We start from the raw sequence: 22,387 nt of genomic DNA on the forward strand, positions 1-22,387 counted from the left end.
CCGTCTTTACACTAGAGGAATAACATGAGAGACGCATAATTCCTCTGGACGGATTATGCCTCTCTAGTATAAAATCGGCCAATAGTTATTTGATTATGACGCTAAGCTTGTCTAAAGAATACAACAAAGTTTTGTGAAATAATTAATGCTGCAGACAGTTTCTTTGATGCCTCTTGAATTTGTAAATTAAATTATTTTGTATTCTATTACGTGTTTGCAAGAATGTTTTGTATACAGGAAGCTATTAAAATCGTATGATGCAAATTACAGGGAATTCCTATATCTTCTGTTTTTATGAAGTCAGACTATCTAAAGTCCTTCCTTTTCAATTTAATTGGTCAGCTGAATTCCATCAAATTTTCCAGATCCAGGGCATATTTTTAATAATCTTTTCTTTACGTGTTAAAAGGGTCAGAAATTTGGAAAAAATGCCGTCAAAGATTCTTAACCCTTTAGTCAGAAATGCTGAACCTTTTCCGTCCCAGTTGAACGGGGAAAGAAATTTTGAACCCTTTCCGTCCCAGCTGAAAGGGGTCAGAAATTCTGAACCTCTTCTCGTCCCTGTTGGATGGGGTCAGAAATTCTGAACCCTTTTCCGTTCCTGGTGAATGGGGTCAGAAATTCTGAACCCTTTTCCGTCCTTGTTGAACAGGGTCAGAAATTCTGAACCCTTTTCCGTCCCAGCTGAAAGGGGTCAGAAATTCTGAACCTTTTCTCGAACCCTGTTGGATGGGGTCAGAAATTCTGAACCCTTTTCCGTTCCTGTTTAATGGGGTCAGAAATTCTGAACCCTTTTCCGTCCCAGCTGAAAGGGGTCAGAAATTCTAGACCCTTTCCCGTCCCTGTTGAATGAGGTCAGAAATTCTGAACCTTTTTTCGTCCCTATTGAATGGGTTCAGAAATTCTGAACCTTTTTCCGTCCCAGTTGAACGGGGTTAGAAATTCTGATCCTTTTCCCTTCCCTGTTGGATGGGGTCAGAAATTCTGAACCCTTTTCCGTCCCAGTTGAACAGGGTCAGAAATTCTGAACCTTTTTCCGTTCCTGTTGAATAGGGCCAGGCTGATGGTGTAAGAGAATATATTCTGTCGAACTAATTTTGCAGTTCAGAGTGAATTATGGAATTCCACCTTGAATTTGTGCAAGGAATCTTCATCTCAGAGCAAACAGTGCAAATAATCGGCGGTGAAACTCAGTAATTTTGTAATTCCGTCTAGTTTTCTGTTTTCCCTTGCGGCTAATTTGGCATCTTTTTCCGAACTACCGTAAGAGATTCCTCTGTTCAACAAACAATTTCTGACAAGATATGCTAGTTCACTCCTAAAGATACCGGATTTTCAGAGTTAACCTTGTAGCTTTCTCCGAAAATCGCTAAATCGTAACGCCACAATTTAGTTTGGAACGCGTTTCAGATGTCTTTCTAGGAAACCTGTTATTTAAGGATATGTCCTGGGGATATGGACGCGTTTTTGGAAGCTTCAAGAAAATGGCACTCGCTTCGCAACCTATGATTTTGATTGTGTTTCTTGTGTTCGCACACGATGCAGTGTGTACTCATTTTCGAGGCGGTACATTTACATACAAGCCAGTCTACCCAAGCGACCCTGCAAACACGACGGTACGTTTATTTAGAAAATACCAGCTTTTCTAACTTAGCCATTTCTGAATCAAGCAACATTCTGTTCAGAGGTTTTTGCGTGCATGATGGTTGTTTATTTAATTGTCTTTACTTCGGTTGAAAACAAAAACAACGTACTTACCAGTTTGGAGATCAATGAAATCCCTTTGTTGGAATTGCGAACCAACCCAGCAGAACACCTTGGCTTCGTCAAGAGCGATGCTAGTTGACGAGGGGGGAAAAAAAGTTGGAAAAACATTTTCCTGAAGCATAAGCAAAAATCGTACATTTCTCTTAAATGCCACATTTTTAAAAAGAATCTAGGAGGTTTCTAAGCATCTCAAAACATATATCCTAATGGAATCTTCTACCGAAGAGCCCGGACAGCGCCCTCATTCGCAAGTTGATGTTTACTTACTTGCTTGCAGTGTTTCCGAATGGTAAATCGTGAAACAACCCACGAGCCCAATGAATAGAGGTGCGGGGCAAAGATCAGAGACTGGATATGCAGCAATGAAACAAACTTTTTTCGAAATAATCAAGTTTCGCAGTATAATGCGCATCATGGCGCTTGTAAATTTCCAAGAAATCGGCCATCCAAATCTGCTCATATGAAATCGTGCAATATTAAATGATCTCAGCTTTTTGTTATAACAGCATTACCGACCATTCTCTTGTCAGTTATTCTTTTCTTTTTGTGCGTGCCGTTGCCCAAAAACGTTTTGTAACTTGCGAAAAGCCCGGAGTTCATACGTATACGATTCACAACTGCAAATAGTTTATTCATCTTAACTCGGCTGATGGAGACAGACAAAGTGAGAAGAATAAAATGGAGTTTATTGCTGATAAGCTTACCGTTGAGAAGTCCAAATTTCTACAGTGTGGGATTCATCGAGGTTTCAGCAGGTATCTTTTAAGATCCGTTTCAAGTCACTAGGTCTACACTGTCGAGCGCTTGCTCCGCCGTTGCAAATATCATATTATTTGCCGAGAATTGCATAAAAACAGGGCCGCCCAACGAGAATATAGTTCAAAACCACTTGCAAATAGCATTGTTAAACGTATTTTAGTATTTAAACGGTAGATATAGGCATATTTTTATCCCCTAAAACTTTTTCATCTCTTCGGATTTCCTAGCTGAAAGTATAGTGATCCGAAAATTATAAGGATAAAAACTTGCCGTTTCGAAAATTCCAGCCAGAAAAAAGGCTCTCGAAAATTCTAGGTGACCTTTTAAGGTTAAAAATCCGTTTAAAATGGGCAATCATGCCATTTTTTAGAAGTTCGAAAATCCTAGGGCAGGCAGGCAAACAAGAAATTTTACAATAAATGTTCCGAAAATTCTAGATCTCAAATCGTTTTCCGAACAGATATTTTCCGAAAATTGACGTCGGGTGCCCCTGATAAAAAAATCTTTTACGTCCTGTAGAGCACTACAGTTCAAGGCCCGCGAATTTTCCTTCTTGACTTGGTCTTGCATAAGGTTAGCCAGTGGGCAATACCCTTTGATTTTTACTGCAAAACAGAACAATTGAAAGATAAGCCTTTTTTTCATAACCAGTCGGCATCACTGCGAACACATCCCTCTCTTCAAGTTTCTTCAGGTAGGCAATTTACTGATTTTTTTTTCCTGTTGTTTCTTTAGCTGCATTGACAGGCTAGATTTTACAAGAGAGCTGGCAAAAAGCTTCCATAATTCAATATTTCCTTGTTATCGTAGGATCATAGGAGGCTTCGGCGCCTTGTCATCCCATGTCACTTTTGACCAATCAGAATACTGCGTTCGTGGACGAACACAGAGTATTCAAAAAGGGTGGCTTGCCAGCAGGCTCTCTTTTTTCCGCCCCAATCTTCTGGCGGATTCCCGGTTCGCACGACATTTACAAAAGTGCCTACTGGCAGGCTAGCATTCACCTACCAGAAGGTTGAACAAATGCAGTTTTTCATTCGTGAAAAATAGCAAACAAGTTGTGAATAACTTCACCGTCGAATTACCAAAATAACCAAAATACAGGGACATATGATCCATACGTGCTTGCGATGAAGTAAGCGTGACCAATTATAAAGGTATTTCGTAGATTTTCGACACGGTATTCGGTATTTGCCAATTTTTGTTGCAGTATTGCGGTATTGGGTACCTCCCAATGTCCCCCTCGTAGTTCAGCACGTGCGAAGAGACCATTAGCTGCCATACGTAGATTATTCAAACTTTTTCTGGGAAGAGAGATCGTTGGGATTTAATTTGGTGGCACAGTCTTGAGCTCTACATTTTGTTCTACCGCTTTGTAATGATGTGCATAAATTATGCTTTTTACATTGGATGTTTTCCCGGTATGTTTTGCCCTGCGGCTTCCTCAACCAAGGCCTCTCGACAAAGATAATGAGCGTTTTTCCAATTGCCGTACCGTATTTTGGTGAAATCCCCGATCCCGAAAATACCGTTCCAAACCCTCTTTATTCACTTATTTGCTCTCACCGTATCGAGGCTCAAGTGAACGGTTGACTATCCTTGCCAAAATTCGTTGTAAGCGAGCCTCGAAGGATTTTGAAAATTTGAATAATTTTCGCTGTTTCTAAGCAATGGATGCTCGCTGGACCTTGAAACTTGGTCAAGGTGAAGAAAATTTATCCTTGTGACCATCGCTGGAGTTTGAGCGTGACTGATGGCGGTGAAGTGTGATTTTATCGGTGAGTTGTGAGGTAAGCTAGAAATTAGTTGCCAGCCTTCCCTTTATTTAGGTACGAGTGACAACCCGGGAATTTGAGAAGTCGCTTAAATCGCATTCAATCAGGCAAATAACCACACAAAAACCGACAAAGTCACCACGACATTTAAGTACAGCTTTTTTATTGAGAGGTTTTGCGGGTAAATATCTTTTTTAGTTTGTTTTTGAGATTCCCAGACAAATCCTTACAAATTTTACTCTCCGAGTCTGGGCCGCCTGTGATTACACGTGCGACTTTCTCAGCTAAGGCCACCCGACACATATTCTCCACAATTTATTTATTAATGTTGGAATAAAAGCCTCAAATGTTAACAATAGATTTCCGACAAATTTTCGATCTTAGCGAGCTGCACACGATACAGAAGCAATGATTTCGTGACCATCTTTACTGCTGAACGTCCAACACCTGCTCAATTTGCAACGAATTTGCATGGGCGGGGTTGAAAAAGTACTCATACTGCAACATAGTTAATAGAGGGGAATGGTTATGAAACCAGACAAATTTCTTTGTTGTAGGTTTTTGTTCTCCTTTTTGGCCTTGACCGTGCACAAAACACAATAGTTGTTTACTCCGTACTGAGGAACTAACTAATAGAAACGTGTTGCTTACGTAATTCATGCATAGTGTATCAGCGCAAAAGAAAAGATTGTGCACGGTCGCGGACTTTCCAACCTAAGTTTGCGCCTTTGATGTTTGCCGAGCTTCATAAATCGGAATCATTAATTTATTAAGCATATTACATGACCATTGTGGACAATCAAATTATCATATTAAGAATATAAAATAAAAGAAATAAAAGAATAGACCCCAGTCCTAAAAGAGTAACTAGGCTGGCTGCCAGTTAAATCACTACTGTATTATGGTGACGCTGTGCATGCCTTTAACCTTACTGCATGACCGGACGAAAATTCCGCTTACCTTTCGTCGCGCTCTTTAAAGCGAGCGGAGATAAGTGGCCGTGAGACTCGAAATTTGCAACTTTTAAACATTCCTCTTTTAAATAACCCTATAGGACCAGGCCCGTAACCAGGATTTTATGTCGGGGGGAGGGTGCTAACGAGGCCAAAGTGAACCAAACTACCGAAATGTATTTTTTATTGTCAGATCCGTTTATTTTGGAAAATAGCAATACATGAAAAATTGTAACGGCAAAGTACAATCTGATTGGTTAATTTGCCGTTGTCGATTGAGAGTCCATACCACACTGATCGCGTCGATGTGTCGCGCAATGCCTTTTTCAGCTCGTGCTGTGGAAAGAAAACATTCCTTTGACGTTGATATTTTGGTAAAAAACAAATCAAAATGTGGTTTAGAGTGGTTTGTACTCTTATCGACAACGAATACGCCTCATTACTCTTTTCCCAAACATTTTTTCTTATTATTACTGCATGTTGAGCGAGTTTGATTTCATTGAAAGGAAAGTCTGACGCGTACAAGGAGCCGGGAATGTTACTTCGGATTAAACTGTCTAAATCAGGATTTTTGAGGTTCATCAGTTAATCGTTTTTTTGGGAAAGAATTTGAAAAAAAGAATTTTTGACAAGCGGTTTCCCATTCAAAAATGATACGCAACAGCTGCTGTTCGAGAAAGTTCAGCCCAAATGTTTTTCTCGCGCCATTTTTACCGTACGATCGAAAAAATGAAAAGGTAAAAAGTAGTTAGGTTTTCTGCAAATTTCAAACCAGAAATTACACTAAGAGTTTCTTGACAGCAATAATATTGTTAGCATCTTCCCTACAGCGAAAAAAGCATGTTTTTCGTCATTTCTTTTTATCGATCGCTAAGGTATTCTTTTAATGATGGCATTTCTCCAAAACAAACTTAATCATATTTTTTGGTTCTTTCTTATATTTACGCTTCCTCTGAGTTTGCTTGTTTGCGTTGTCATGGAAAATAATATCCTTTTTCGGATTTTGCGTTTTTTTGACGCTGAAGAATCCCGTGATCAGAAATCCGTTTTTGGATTTTCCCAAAAAAACGCACCTATAGCGATGTTTCTCGTGACGTCACCTATTGTTATTAATATGCCAACCAGAACCCAATTGGCTGTTGAAACAATGACTTCCTTTGTTCCTTGGTTGGCTAATTTGAATATCAAAAGAAATGTGACGTCAATGTTTGTAAACAAGAAATATCGCTATAGATACATCTCTGCGCTCATTGAAATGTTCTGAATGGCTCGGGCTACTAGAATGCAGCTGGTTTAATTTTTCCAGTGAATACATTACTGCTTTTTCCATTCTTTGATTTTGGTTAAATATCACTGTTAAGTTTTAAACTTCAGTTTAACCGACGGCACTCATTAACCTGGATATTGAGTATCAAAATGCGGACCATTGGGGCCTGTGGGGGGGATGCGAACGCACCCCGTGCACCCCCCTGGTTACGGGTCTGAGGACAAAGGACTTTCTACTATCAAACAGTGTCATTATGGAATAGTTTAGAAAAAAATCTTAAGCTAAGCGAGTCTCTGAGTATTTTTAAACGAAGATTACGAGATAAACTCGTACGTGAATTTTATCTTCATAATACAATATTGTCATATAATTCTACCTTGTTATATATTTTAATAATTTCTTGTTATGTTTCATTTTAATCTTAATCTAACCAAGAGAAAATGAGGGGACAGAGAGGGAGGCTCAGGGCGTTGGCCGGGATATGTCATGTCCACGAAAGTTATTTTTAGACGAGCGGAAGTCTTTTTTCTAGCGGAATTCTGTCTTCAGAGACGTCCGCATACAGTCTTGCCTCGCTCTCAGGTTCTTTGTGAAAAGAGAAAATGACGGCGTACGTGCAAGGCTGATGAATATTTATTTTCTTTCAAACATCGGACCGAGGTTGGCCTGCATGCGGACGTCTCGGAAGACTTACGCTCGTCTAAAAATAACTTTCGTGGACATGACATATCCCAAGGGCTGGACCGGGAGCCTCCCTCTCTGTTCCATCATTTTCTCTTGATCTAACTTATTTAGTAGTATTAGTACTGAAAAGCCCCCTTGGGAAGTGCTATTAAATCCTGTAGTGTAATAGATAAATGAATAAGAGATATACATTTCTACTCAAAAGGAAATAAACGGCACGCGATGTATGCAGAAGCGATGACATTTAACTACCATTTCCGAATTCCTGTCTAGAAAATTGGAAAATAAACGAACAAACAGATGCTTAAACGTTGGACATGGATCGCACTGTGAACTGTTTGAGGATACCTAAACTTCGAGCCAGCATTCGAGCTAAGATCCGAGCCAGGATTCCAGCCAGGATTCGAGCTAAGATGAGCTTTCTCCGCTATTTATTCTTGAATCTCTCGGTTAGGTTAGGTCTCGAATCGGTTAGGTTAGGTCTATTTAGGTTGGTTCTAGTCTAGTTAGGTCTAGTTAGGGTTAGGGTAGGTCTCGGTTAGGTTAGGTTAGGTCTCGGTTAGGTTTCGAATCCTGGCTCGGATCCTAGCTCGGATCCTGGCTCGAATCCCGGCTCGTATCCTGGCTTTATTCTCAGTTTATCTCGAACTGTTTTTGTTTTTGTCACGCAATTTACCCCCAGAGGGTTACTGCGGTCGCAAGTTTGCGAAATTAAAGATATGTGATACCACTCGGCCCAAAGCTAAAAAGGACATTCTCATCGTTAAAGCATCATTGCTCCCTTTGGCAAGACTTTTTCTTTTTAGACGTTTTCTCTCCCGCGGGTGCTTCCTTTGTGAAACTGAAAGCTGCTTTGGTTGTCGATCTCGCGTGTGCGATCTAAAGTAGTATAAATATTTTAAGCAAGAGCCGATACAACGTAGATTTGATTTTAGTGGTGTACTATAATTCGGCTGGCCAAACCAGCCTTCTTCAGGTACAATGAGAGTTTACATTGGATTGCTTCTATGTACATATATATGGTAAATAGATGTTGACTTAATACTAGAAAAAATGTGATAAAAACATGGCAGTTACAACAAATTAAGAGTAACGGAAAAATAACTCTAAATAATAAACTGAAATCTAATACGTTTCTTCGCAGATATTAAGACCGTTGGGATCAATTATCCTTTGAATTCAAATTCGTTGTAACTGCCATGTTTTATCACATTTTAACATGGTACCCCGTGAAGCATTCCTGCACGAAAAACTTGTTTTTTGTTTCCAGCATACGCGTGAGGCTTTATGCGAATGTGCTTATCCCTGATACAGTACTCCGCGGGTACACTAAGGGGGTGTTTACATGATACCGGTACGAGTTTCATTCTGGTACGAGTTGTCAATTTCATACCGCGTTTACATGAACGACACCGACGATTACCGGACGCCATCTTGACGAATATTTAGAAATACAACGCATGCGTCAATAGTCCCATTCCACCACGACTTGACGACTCGTACCGGAATGGGAGTCAATGTAGCGTTTACATGATACCGGTATAACTTTTCATACCGTTATGAGAATTTCGATCCGGTACAACTACCGGGATGAACTCATACCGATATGAGTTGTACTGATATGAGATTTTTCACCGGTATCATGTAAACAAATACAGAGCGATAAGTAAGAACCGGGAGGAACTCGTACCAGAATGAAACTCATTCCGGTATCATGTAAACACCCCCTTACTTATCGCTCTGTATTTGTTTACATGATACCGGTGAAAAATCTCATACCGTTATGAGTTCATCCCGGTAGTTGTACCGGATCGAAATTCTCATAACGGTATGAAAAGTTATACCGGTATCATGTTAACCCTGCATTGACTCCCATTCCGGTACGAGTCGTCAAGTCGTGGTGGACTGGGACTATTGACGCATGCGTTGTATCTCTAAATATTCGTCAAGATGGCGTCCGGTAATCGTCGGTGTCGTTCATGTAAACGCGGTATGAAATTGACAACTCGTACCGGTATCATGTAAACACCCCCTAAGAACCGGGATGAACTCGTACCAGAATGAAACTCGTTCCGGTATCATGTAAACACCCCGTAATTGTAGTACAGATATTTTGGAAAGGGCAATATTCATGTAGACAAATCTAAGTATTGAATAACAGCTACAGAAACTGGAACCCGTGGATCTTATGACTTCAAATATTATGTTGAGCGAATAACTATGTATTTAAGTCATAAATACTCTTGGTCTTTGGCCATTTCAACTTAGTCAAAAACATAAAACAAACAGTGGCTACAAATTACATAATGATAAAGCGCATTTTACTTTTGACTTGACGTTTCGTATGCTTACAGATCACGCTGTAAAAACAGGTCACAACATAAAATGGGACCATTTTCAAGTTTAGCAAATGGTAGCTCTGATTTGCATTGTTAAGTAATACGTGACCTTAAACCAGCGTTAAACGAAAACGTTAGCAGTGAAAAACTGTGCCGGGCTTTATGAAACGATCAGTTCTCACTGCTATCTATTTATGTTACTATTTTTCTCATTCTTTCTAGTTACCAGTCTTCTTAATTTTTTAATTTTTTGAATTTATTCAACCGTCGCTTCTGAAGATGTATGTTGTAGCATACAAAACGTCAAGTCAAAATCAAAATGCGCTTCATCATTGTTTGTAGCCGCTGTTTGTTTCATGTTTTTGATTATGCATTTAAGTATAATTTTTTTTCTAGAATTGCCAGGGAATGGAATAGTCTCCCCTCTGATGTTGTAACCTCAGAATCTTTACAAATTTTTAAGTCTTAATTATAATAAACAGTCATTTACAAGTTTAGTTGGTTAGATATAACTAGTGTCTTTTCAAATTTATTTTATTACTATTATCATCATCATAATCATCATCATCATCATTATTATTATTATTATTATTATTATTATTATTATTATTACTAGTAGTAGTGGTAGTAGTAGTAGTAGAAGTAGTAGTAGTATTTATTTTCGTTGATATCATTTATATATTTATATATTGCATTTATGTATCATTTACATATTTATTTATATATTTATATCATTTTATTTACATTTTTTAATATGTGGTTTTCTATTACATTCGATATTTTGATTAGCACTACTTTATAATTCTTATGTTAAAGTTAGCGTGATAACTTATATAGTTTCTACTGACTCAATAAATGTAGAATGAAGAGTAAGATCGACCAGAGATTTCCGACCATATTCTGAAGATTTTGTCAACTTGATGAAGATTTCAAAAACTTTCTTTGCATTTTCAGGTCATTATAACATTCCGGATCGGTTGGCGAAGATCGTTCTCGTCCAGCACGTTCTGTGACCAAAGTACTATAAGCTCTGGACAGCTGATTGGCATTAATCACTACTTACAGTGCCAGGACGGCTGTATTGGAAGCGTTGGGAGCTTGTATTTCAGATGCACGGATTTTAGTACAAATGAAGACTGGACAATTGGCACCAACAGTTTTCAATATACCTTTCCAATTCGTAGCATATCACCTCGCTACTATCAAGTCAGGTTAGTCAGTAGTGATCTTTATAAATTATGACTGAAACAAAAAGTAACTTTTATAACTTTCATGGCATAGATGATGTATAGATGCATCCCACTTAGAAAATTAATAAACAATTAAGTTACGTCAGCCTGATTTGATAATACCTGTTTCTTCGTGTTACATCCATGTAGAACACGTTGGAGTGAGTTAAAAAAAAGGTCCCCTCCCCTCCCCTTGTACCAAAAAATAAACTAAGAACAAGGACCAACATCAAAGCCGTGGAGCCCGGAAGCAGATCAGCGTGGATAGACGACGGAGAGATTGACTCTGATGTTGAAAACTCTGATGTTGGCTCTTGTACTGATATTTTGCGAGTAGGTTTTTCATAGATTCAATTTTACCTTGAACCAGTCGTCGACTGCGTCGTTTGTTCAAATCAGTTAATTGTTCCAATTTACGTGGAGAAAAACTATACGGCGAAGAAACGGAGAGCAGACTAGCGTACTGCACTGATGACAATAGTAGTGTTTATTGATAACATGTGTTCCCAAAACGACTGAACAGTTTTACATCAAAGCTTATTAAATTGTATGTGTAATTGCAGTGAAAATGGAATAAATTAAACTTAAATTTAAAATCAGAAGATCAACGGCCGTAAGGACTCAGGAAAAAAATTGTCTCCGACTCTAAATGAAAAGTCGACTGTATCACGCTGATGCTAGAACACATGTGCATCATAAATATAGTGTTCCACCGCAAGGAAAGTATCCAGCGTTGTTGTTTTGCCTTGTGTTATGTATCTGTCACCTGGTATGTTAAGTCATCACTAACGAAGACCAATTTGCGCTTGCGTTAAGAGCAAATTGCCTTGTTTCCTCACCTTGCTCTAGAAAGAATAGCACCAATGGGAAAGCAATGGATTATCTGAGAGAAGGAAACTAGGTACAACACGTTTCATGTAGATCACCGGGGTACCTGCCCCACCCTGCCCCTTCTTCGCTTTACGACTAGAAGTAATTAAACAAGCTTGTAAGTCAACACGCTAGTACGGTAGCGGAATAGCGGTTTAGCTTTTGGCGGACGGCAGCACCCTAAACCCTCTCCACAGTGCACTCTGCAGTAAAAATTACCTCTTGGGTTACCTTTTACATATGTTGATCCACAGCTACGAGGGTTCTAATTGGATTTTCCTGGTGCATCAGCCTGGAGCTAAATGGCAACTGCGCATGTACGTGAACCTCACCGTACGAAATGACACCAGACGTATGAATACGTCCCCGGTAACGACAATGACTCCAATAGTGCGTTTGAAATTTGGATGCAATCACACCATTTTTATCCCAGGTATGATTCTTTAACGCCTGTGTTTTTCCCGTTTGGCTGCGCCTGAGTAACCTTGTGTAAACTCGCTTTGTCTGCCTGCCTCTCTACCTGTCTCTCTGTTTGTCTGTCTTTCTTCGCGCTCTTGTCCTTACACCAGGAGCACCCGGATCGTTTCGGTAAATAATCTGTTCGGAAGGCGTTTACTGAATCCCCTCCAATTGTCTTCTCGAACTTTCGTGATATGTGAAAATAATGCCTACTAGTCGTTTTGCATGGAAACCGCAACGAAAGTCAGCCATGATTTTCGGGAATTAGTAGCGTTTCGATCAACGCACTGTCAAAGAACCAAGCTCGAAAACGCTACTCCGCCTTGCCGAACTAGTATTAACGCTTAACTGTTTTTCATTCACCGGCAGTTATTACAAACAAATTAATGGTGTAGCGATGGGCACACGAATGGGACCTATCTATGCCAATCTTTTTGTAGGATATGTTGAACACCAATTTTTTAATCAGTGCAACGGCCGCTACATCGACGACTGCATCGGCGCCATTTCATCCAGCAGAGAAGAACTCGGTCAATTTATACCCTCCGTTAATTCCTTTCATCCGGCTCCTAAATATACCTGGGAAATTTTGGAAAATTCATTGGTTTTCCTACATATCAAAGTTTCTATCTGTGGCAACGGGTTATGTACCAGCGTGCACTACAAACCTACAGATTTTCACAGTTTTTTGTTGTATTCATCGTCAAATCCATCACATGTCAAGAACTCCATTCCTTATTCTCAATTTCTTAGACTTCGACGTGTATGTATTGGTAACTCCGACTTTTCCAGAAAATCAGAGGAAATGTGCCAATTTTGTGAAAAACGTGGCTATCCTGTTTCTGTGGTCAAAGCGGGCCATCGTCGTGCCCAACAATTTGATCGACAGCACAACAAACGTCACTTTCCATCCTTATAATCACGAAGTCAAAAGGATCATTCGTCATAACTTTAAATTACTCCAAAATGATCCCGAGACTGGTAGAACATTTTGGCAACCTCCACTAATTTCATTCGCGTCAAAAACGTAGGCAACTTTTTAGTTAGAAGCGCGCTCAAAACTAACGAGCAACCCGGCACTTTCAAATGCGCGCGCTCACGATGCAAAACTTGTCCTTTCACTCTTAACACTAGCAAAATATCGGGACCTAAGCGATCTGTTAAGATCACCGATCGTTTCACATGTACCTCGGCAAATGTCATTTATTGCATAACTTGCACGAGAAGCAAGGATGGCAGAGTCGGTTAGTGCGCAGCCTTGGTGCAAGAGGTCCTGAGTTCGATTCACGTAGCACTGGTGGGGAGGGGAGAGTAAAATGAGCGCACTGTCGACCTCAGGTTTGTCAGTTAAATTACTGTTAAGAGTTATCGACGTTAAATATGGTTACTTTACTTTACTTTACTTTACTTTACTTTACTTTACTTTACTTTACTTTACTTTACTTTACTTTACTTTACTTTACTTTACTTTACTTTACTTTACTTTACTTTACTTTACTTTACTTTACTTTACTTTACTTTACTTTACTTTACTTTACTTTACTTTACTTTACTTTACTTTACTTTACTTTACTTTACTTTACTTTACTTTACTTTACTTTACTTTACTTTACTTTACTTTACTTTACTTTACTTTATGTAAAACACCTTCGCGATGTTGAGAAGAATTATAAAGATGCATCTAAACCAGCCACTCGTCATTTGCGCTATTTCCGGCCTTTCCCTTCATCTAGTGTAGGTACGACGGAAAGCCGCAAGAATCTGGAACAAGAATTCATCTTCCAAATTGGCACCCTAAATCCCCACTTATCGAAACGTCGAAACGTCAGCTTTTAGAATCCCTGTACGGTGGTCAATTTACATTATCAACTCCATTAATAAAACCACATTTTCCAGTACTACTTCCCCACCGACGCAGCACCACAGTACCTTTAGATATCACCCCCTTTATGATTTTCGAAAGACGGAGAGGAATACGTAAGTAGGTACGATTTTCGGAAAGGCAATAAGACTTTCGGAGTTCGGGAAATGGACAAAAAAAACACTAATCGATTAGAGGAGACTTAAGTTTCTCTGGGATGACTAAACATATAACAGTTTTCTTGCCGCGCTAAAATTAACTTACAGGGATTTAAAACACTCCAGATAGCCTAAAACAGCGTTTTAAAGGATATGAGAGAAGAGCGTCATCGGGTGCCCCTGGTATATAATCAAAACGTATATTTCATATCTTGATAGTGACTGACGCCGATAACGATGAGGTACGGTGCCGTTGGGCGAGGGGATATGGAGAGTGTGGACATATCTGTGGAGACAAAGGAATACCAAACGCATTGATGTATTCTGTAAGTGCCAAAAGTATAGTATGCGGGGACTAACTGGGCCGAATCCAGGGGCACGATACAAGAAAGGGCTGTTGAAGAGCGAGAATTTCCCGGCGGCTCAAAAAACTATCTAACTAACTAGAGAACTAAGTAGATAATGGTGATTCACGTCTTATGTTTATTGACACTATCTATGCATTGTGACGCAGATAAACATACATTGTCCTTGTTATCAAGCAACTAATACTCTTCCTTAGTGTTTCCGGATTGCGGCTACTTTTTATCCCCTTATTAGCTCTACTGCCAAGAAACATTTAAATAAATACTACTTAATTTAACTCAGCTCGATTAGCTTTTTTTATTCTGGGTGAATCTACCTTATTTTCTGTTTCAATTATCATTTTTGTAACTCTATTTAACAAATGAAGAAGCCTAAGCCGTGTACTACACTGTGATAAAACACGACAGGCATTTGAGAACACGAAGGAAATGTAGAAAACACGAGGCGAGTGTTTTCTAAATTTCTCGCGTGTTCTCAAATGTCCTGAATGCTTTATCACAGTGCAATAGACGGCGTAGGCTTCTTCATTTGTTTTATAATATAGAGGTAATGTGGCAAAAAACAATAAAACACGCGCGCAGGGTTCTATCTATATTATAGCCGAGCTCCGTGATTGTCTGAAAAAGGTCGAAGCGCAATAAATGCGATTTTATACACGTGGTTTCATTCCTTTCACAGAAACTCGAAGAAGTGGCAACATATTGGCATTTCGATATGTTTGTTCAAGTTATTGCTGAAATTACAGATAACCCCCCTCTCCCGTATCAATGTTGGATTTTCCAGAGAATTAAATGGTGACTTTTCTTACCTGACGAAATCCAACATTCAATTTGGGGGAGAGGGGGGCCACCAGAGCATGGTATTTCCCAAATACTTCAGCCAATAGTTAGAATAATCGAATTAGGTGTGAAGTGAACGGATGCCCGCAACCTTCCCAACAACGTTTGACCACGATTGTAGTTTACAGCATACATCTTTCATATTGGACATCCATGTTTTGATCAAATGACACCTGTCAAAACAAGGTATCCGCTCACCAGTAACACGTGAACATATCGCGGGCTCAAGCCTAGAGCTCACCGAGGTCAGCTGTCTTTTTTTTAAGTTGACCGCTGATTAGGTACTAGCTTTCGATTGGATTGCAAGCTCAACCTAGGTAAACTCACCTTAACATGAGAAAGGCTTCATTTTTCGCGCGCTTTCTGTGGCTCGACGCGGCTACACGGCCATACTACGTCAACTACAGTTCTTACCCAGTCAACGCTTTTCGTGTTCAGGTGGAAAACGGTTTGGAAAATGTTTTCTTTCTGCATTTTTCGCTGGTTTCAATCCAGTTTGACATATCGTGATAGCTGTGGTCCACAATGGCGGCTACGCAGTTATTCAGGTCAAGCAACGGAGGGATATAAACTTAAAACTGAGTGTTTATTTTTAATTTGCTTAGAGCTGCCTATTTCTCTGTATTGCATTTTTAGCATATCTTTAGAAGCTCTGATAAGGTTACATGATGCCTGGAGGAACTATGACTAGAACAGAAACGAAAGGAGAGCGAAAGAAAACGACAACGACAAAACAGAATACCAGTAAAAGCTCATATTTAGTGGAAGAGGTTACTCCACAAATTCTTTCCTTGAGCACTAAACCGTTTGTTGTTTTCAAAAACTGGTTTAATCGGTTTTTCCTTTGTTCAGAATTGAAAATCGAATGTTTTTTTGTCAACTGGAATTAAATAACAATTATCTGTACTCTTTTGGACGTAAAGACTAAGTTGATTTGTGCTTGTTTTCTTTTAAAACTCATGCGATTCAAGAAAAATGCATTGCCAAACTGGTACATTCCATAGTAAAATTTTCCTTGAAAAACCGATATTGCACTCATCGCTTCGTGATTCAAGCGATATCGGTTTTTTGCGTGAAATGTACCGTAGAATTTACTTGTGAGGCAATAGATTTTTCTACAGAAGAAAGCGCTTTTATATTAATTTGTAATAACGTGTGTTGTTCTTACTCGGGACCATGTACCTCGGGAATAGCGCAACACATCACATGTTTTTTTAATATATTTTCTACCTAAATTTCTATAACCAATGTTCAAACCTCAGCGGGGAGAGAGCTAGCCGTCTGCCAACCTTGCCAGAGATTAGAAGAGTGCTAAATACTTGTAACTGTTTTCACTGTTACAGCGCGAGTGTAAAATCACATACAGCGCAACAGAAGACACGGGCTTTTATGCTGCTCCTGTTATGATTGAAGACTTTGCTACGCCAACCGCCACACACGCGTTGAGCAGCATTCCGTTGCAGTTCTTGGTGTACGTCTTTAAGTCAAATGAGGCGTGTGACGAGCGCCCTGAGTTCACGGAAGAGACTCGGGCCGAGGGATCATGCATCGGGATTCCTCCAGGAGGGACCTACTTCGATCGCATCATCGTGCGAGCTGGTGGACCATCAAAGAGGTTTGTCAAACTCAGTTATGCATTGTTTGCTCTAATTCTTTGTAGTTTCTTTTTGCTTTTTAGAACGCCACACAACCATGCCCGATCTTCAAGGTAACGCCGTTACATTCCTACCCAGTCAGCCAGGGTACTGAGCGGGCAACAGGAATAGCTGAAAGTAGTAACTGATTAGAGTGTAATGTGAAGTGCTAGTTTTGTACCCCATATGAACCATGTGAGCGTTAGCCCTACTTATGGAAATGGGCCCACACAAGGACAGAGAAAAAAACTCTGACCAGGGTGGGAACGTTGTGAACGTCGTTTTCTCACGTAAAAATTGGTTTATCGTTAACTTGGCATGTCTCGTTGAATCATTTCATTGGACAATTATTAAGAAGAATGTATCTTTTTCAAGGTCGCACAGTCGGAAATTATTTACAAAGTTGTTATCCAACCGGGGCTTGCTATTCTTCTGTGGCGAATGACTTCAGGAACCGAGTGAGATTGTAGTTTGAAGCCAAAATTGTTCCCAATCTACGTATTTCTCAACCAACAGGACATAATATCATATAATGTCCAACGGGCGCTCATGAAAAAATTGTAATCCTGTAATTACCCAATGACTTAATTGTGAAACAGCTTTGAACGTGCAGTTGTAGCGACAAATATACGTCAAATGTTTGCGTATTTACAACATTACGATCATTTAACCACACCTGTTTTGTAGTATCGTGGAGGTAACTACAAGCAGTCCCCCCGGATTTATCAAATCGTCCGTGGCCCAGTATGCACCGCAGGAATATTACGTCAATGTCACGTGGACACCAACGACGTCACAGATAGAGTCGAAGCTGTTTTGTTTCACCGGACTGGAGAACTCTGGGTAAGGGAGAACTTGTGGTGACAGAGCTGTGACTCTGTGTCTCTCACTCTTGATTAACTCAGAAAATAACATTCATGACTGACATGGAATCAAGTTCTGGGCTTACTAAGGATTTACAGTCAACCAAATGAAGCGTACCCTTCAAGATTACATTAATGAATTAATCATTTGAACATTGAACCCGTTAGCCATATTCTTGGACTTGAGGGGCACGCTTCACTTGGTTTGACAATAACAAGTGGCATTGTTTTTATTCATGTTGGAAAAATTGCATAATATGCTATCTTTTTGTAATAGCTAGAACGAGGCAAATGTCATGTAAAGTAATTATATCAGTCAATTTAATTAGCTTCGTTTTTAACCCGCAAAGACAGTGAATTCGATCGATCGATCGATCAATCCTTTATTTGGTAATGCAGTCTTTTGATACATACAGTTATAAAGCCAAAGGCTGAGGTGGACCTGCAAAGAGTATGAGATATTTTATAAAAGAATAATAAATACAAACAGCTAATAAGCATAAAACTTAATACTTCTTAAAATAAGAAATTAATAAAATATAAATAAGATAATAAGAATAAACAACACAACTTATAATTGTCTAATATTAAAGTGCCACTACGACCAAAATATAATTCTTTTTTTTCTTTGGATTACTAAACACTAAGGGCCAGTTATTTAAACAAAGTCTAACTTAGGCCGCGGCTTAAGACAATATTTGGACCTCCAGATCTATTTATAAGCGGTATATTTTAAGTAGATAAATTGCTGTCTAGTCTGGAATGCAAACCTTCTTGTTACCATCAGCAGCAGATAATATTTGGATATGATTGTTGGCAATATTGGAAATGGCTTAGAACACGGTTTTGTTGAACATTGTCTAAACTATGTTTTAATAATCGACCATAAGTGACCCAAGTTTTAAGTTCTGATTTTAAAAAGACACCTGTTTATTTTAACTGGAATTTTGTTATTTGTTGGTCCGCCATTACTAACTTTAAAATCTTGAGAGAGCGTGGTCGCGGAGAAAATGACATCAAAGACTCACTGGTTTAAGAATGCAATGCGTGTGTACGCGGCTGAATTAATATGCAGCACGGGAGTTTCGGGCTTTCAGATTTTTAAACTCGTATTTTGCATATATAATAAGTTGCGTTTACACGCTGAAGTTTTAAGGAGGCAGTTAACCCTAAATCAGTGGAATCAGATAAAAACTGATAATTTATTTTCAAATTGGCCAAACATAATAAAACTTGGCAGATGCATGCAATGTGAGTCAATGACGTCACTTTTCCCTAGATCCAACCCTGTGAGGTCCAATCGGTCAGTTTTGAACGTGAGTAAAGGCGGACCGTGAAATCCAAACGTTACATTCAAAATAAACAGCCTTTGGATAAAAATCAAAGCTCAATATTTTGCCAGTCGGGTTTTTGAGCGAACACGCTTTCAAAATCTGAGGAAAAAAAGAAAATGATTTTTGATCATAGTAGCACTTTAAATAATTAAAAGCTTTCTTTTTTTATTAGGTATCATGAATACTTCCTTGTTAAAGAAGTGGGGTATACCTTTCGCTTGTTTCCTTTCATTCATTGAGATCGAATTAAAAGCATTTTTGTCAACTTTCCTAAATTCAACCTTCTTGTTAATAAAATTCCAAAATTACGGGACTCCAATATGGAGAAGAATTTCTTCTCAGTTCTCTTTTAACCTAAATTTCATCAAATTATTATACAAAATCTTTTTTATGTAAATGGTACAGAAAATAGCTCTGAAATCTGATTAGGAGCAGATTCTCTACACACCTGTTACATTTTGAGTAAAATGCGTCTGTTATGTTAGTAGTCAATTGAAAGCCAGTTACACTTGGAAAGACATATACTGTCATCAAAAATTTAAAAGGTAAATGATTAATTATACGGCACGCACAAGCATGCATAGGTTTGCTCTAAAAATTTCCTTAACTGATATTGCGTAAGTAACACTTGGTTAAATGATTTTAAGTTAAATCTCTTATAAACTAATTTTGGTAAGAGTTTTGTTGACTACTGATTTACTCGTTGGCTGAAACTCGAATAATGGCCAAAAGGTGTTTTGCGGCAAACAGTCAACAGGTGCAACATCTACCAGCCTCCAAAACAACTCACTCAGTCAACCAGTCAATCTGGACTTAATACCGATGTGACCATTTGAAGACATGATTGATCATCCCAGTTATGGACATAACTTAAGCAGTTGTAAAATTAAAGCCTGAAAATGTTCAGGCCTGAACGGGATCCCCTTCAGGCCTGAAATTTTTTTGAAGTTGTGTGCGTTACTGGGATGATCAATCATGTCTTCATATCTTTCTCCGCAGTTCAAATATATGATCTTTCATATCTATATTCACTTGATGTGACCATTATGATATGTGGTTGAAATGTAACAAGCCCTCAGTTAATATTAAAAAGACTTATTATGTCATCTTTAATCCAAGACAGAGAATAGCTAATAATGATTTTAACATTTTCTTTGGAATCCAATTACTGAAACAAACAAATGTAACCAAATTTCCGGGTGTCTATCTTGATGCGCATCTTACTTGGAAGCATCACATAAGTTTTTTATCAAAGCAAATCGCAAAATCCGTTGGTATTATATTTAGATCTCGATTCCACCTTTCTTCAAGAAGCAAGCTAGCCTTTTATTACTTACTAATTTATCCTTATAAGTATTGTAATTCCACTTGGTCTTCTCCATATGTCTCCAATTTAAATAGAATATTCTACTTGCAAAAGCGTGCTGTGCGAGCAATAACAAATTCAGATTACCGAGCGCATTCTGCTCCTTTATTTGCAAAACTAAGCATCATGAACATTTTTCAAATAAATTCATTTCAAATTTCTAAGTTTATGTTTTATTATCGCAATCAGTTGTTGCCTTCGATGTTTTTGAATTTATTTGAACCAAGCCGCCAAGTGCACAAAAGACAACAATTATCGGCCACATTTTGTCGCAATAACATCAAACAATGTACAATTCTTTATCAAGGTCCAATAATCTGGAACTCTCTTCCTGGATCAATTATTAATTCATCTAGCTATCTGAACTTTAAGAAAAGTATGTTAGAGTTCTCTTTTAAAAAAACTGAGTTACTTATGCCGCACAAGCATTGCGTAAGATTATTTAGATTAATGATAGGCACATGAGGGGACCCCTATTATAAGCCCGGTGGTTTCTTGGGGTCTCCTCGCCACAATAATATCCATCCAATTTTGATGTATTAATGACTTTACTCTTATTACTGATTGTCTTTGTAATATTATTGTGTGGCAAATAAACAGTCATTCATTTGTTCCAAAATCTCCTTGTTCAAGACAAAATCGCGATGAAGGCCACGGCCATTTTCAAAGAGATACGAAATTGTTCCAATTTATCAAAATATTACCCTTCCAGTTGGCCATAGATATGCTTCAAGGTCTTTTTTGTTCCCCTCAAATTGTTTTTGGTTACTATTGCATCGTAATTCAACGTAATTTTTCATGTAGCTGGGACTTCCAATTGAATAGAAAGAAATCCACATCTTTACCCGATCAGTAAATGTAACATAATAGCCGATGATTTAGTCAGAAATGGATAAATTTCAAATTTTATTTGTTAAATTGCTAGTTATATTAATCAATTTGGCTTCACGTATTTTCAGGATAACAACTGATCAGCGATGCGTTACACTGCTTGTTGGAGGTAAACTTATTGATGCCGATAAAAGAAATATAAATATTATTATTATTATTATTATTATTATTATTATTATTATTGTTATTATTATTGGTTAGTATATTGCTTATTAAGTGGTCAAATGCCTTATCAACTGCAATAGGTACTGTTACGCTAGTGTGTGACCATTTCATTTTGAGCAACAAGCAGTGTTTTCATGAATTGACGACCTACTTTTTCCTTTAGCAGTTGCTCCGCCCCAAATCGTGAGCCTGTCACCAACGGGAGAGGTTCTACCGGACATGCGACAATGGAACATAACTTTTGATAAGCAGGTAAAATCAGCATAATGCAGATTAACAGAATTGCTCAGGGAAGCCGTCATGCCGTATGCATGACAATTGTTGTTGTTATTTTTATTTTTACGAAATTATTTCGACTTTCTCTCTTACTCCTCTTGCACATATAAGTAGGCTGGGTGTAGGGCCAGCAGCATTGAGAAAAAAATAATAATGTAATGCGTAAAAGTTATCCCCCAAAGGATACTAAAGGCTCAAAAAGCTCTTAAAAGTGTCAAATAGTCAGGATTGCCACAGACGTCAGCTAATTCGTGCTTGGCCATTCAAAACACACCGACAAAAGGGCCAAGCTGGAAACGTCGATGGTCATCTGACAGTTGGACATTTCAAACAGCTTTTCAAGCCGGTAGTGAAGCAGCTCTAGTAAGCTTTTAATTCTGTTTGTCGTAAAGTAAAAGTAAAATGGTGCATTTTTATAGTGCCCTTATCACTAACGTCTCAAAGGCGCTTTATAATGATCAATTTACCCCCAGCGGACTGGAAGCATATACAGGCGCAAATAGCAGCCGCTTCTAAGCAGTCCATGCATGCT

The 22,387-nt window shown here is 38.7% G+C and overlaps 1 protein-coding gene across 2 annotated transcripts in view; it reads left to right on the forward strand.

Moving 5' to 3' along the window:
* The first annotated feature begins 1,425 nt into the window (after window positions 1-1,425).
* LOC138026381 (uncharacterized) overlaps window positions 1,426-22,387 on the forward strand; it is a 102,107-nt gene continuing 81,145 nt past the window's right edge. Inside the window, exons 1-8 of one of the 2 annotated variants that reach the window (XM_068873720.1) lie at window positions 1,426-1,616; window positions 10,499-10,755; window positions 11,898-12,076; window positions 14,341-14,447; window positions 16,670-16,941; window positions 17,648-17,803; window positions 21,483-21,523; window positions 21,743-21,831. In XM_068873720.1, coding sequence (XP_068729821.1) covers window positions 1,443-1,616; window positions 10,499-10,755; window positions 11,898-12,076; window positions 14,341-14,447; window positions 16,670-16,941; window positions 17,648-17,803; window positions 21,483-21,523; window positions 21,743-21,831 — 1,275 coding nt within the window. In that variant the 5' untranslated portion in view covers window positions 1,426-1,442. The remainder of the gene's footprint in view (window positions 1,617-10,498; window positions 10,756-11,897; window positions 12,077-14,340; window positions 14,448-16,669; window positions 16,942-17,647; window positions 17,804-21,482; window positions 21,524-21,742; window positions 21,832-22,387) is intronic. The other variant, XM_068873721.1, reaches the window with a different exon arrangement.

The sequence above is a fragment of the Montipora capricornis genome, chromosome 12, assembly GCF_036669925.1.
Source record: "Montipora capricornis isolate CH-2021 chromosome 12, ASM3666992v2, whole genome shotgun sequence".
NCBI classification, from domain to species: domain Eukaryota; kingdom Metazoa; phylum Cnidaria; class Anthozoa; order Scleractinia; family Acroporidae; genus Montipora; species Montipora capricornis.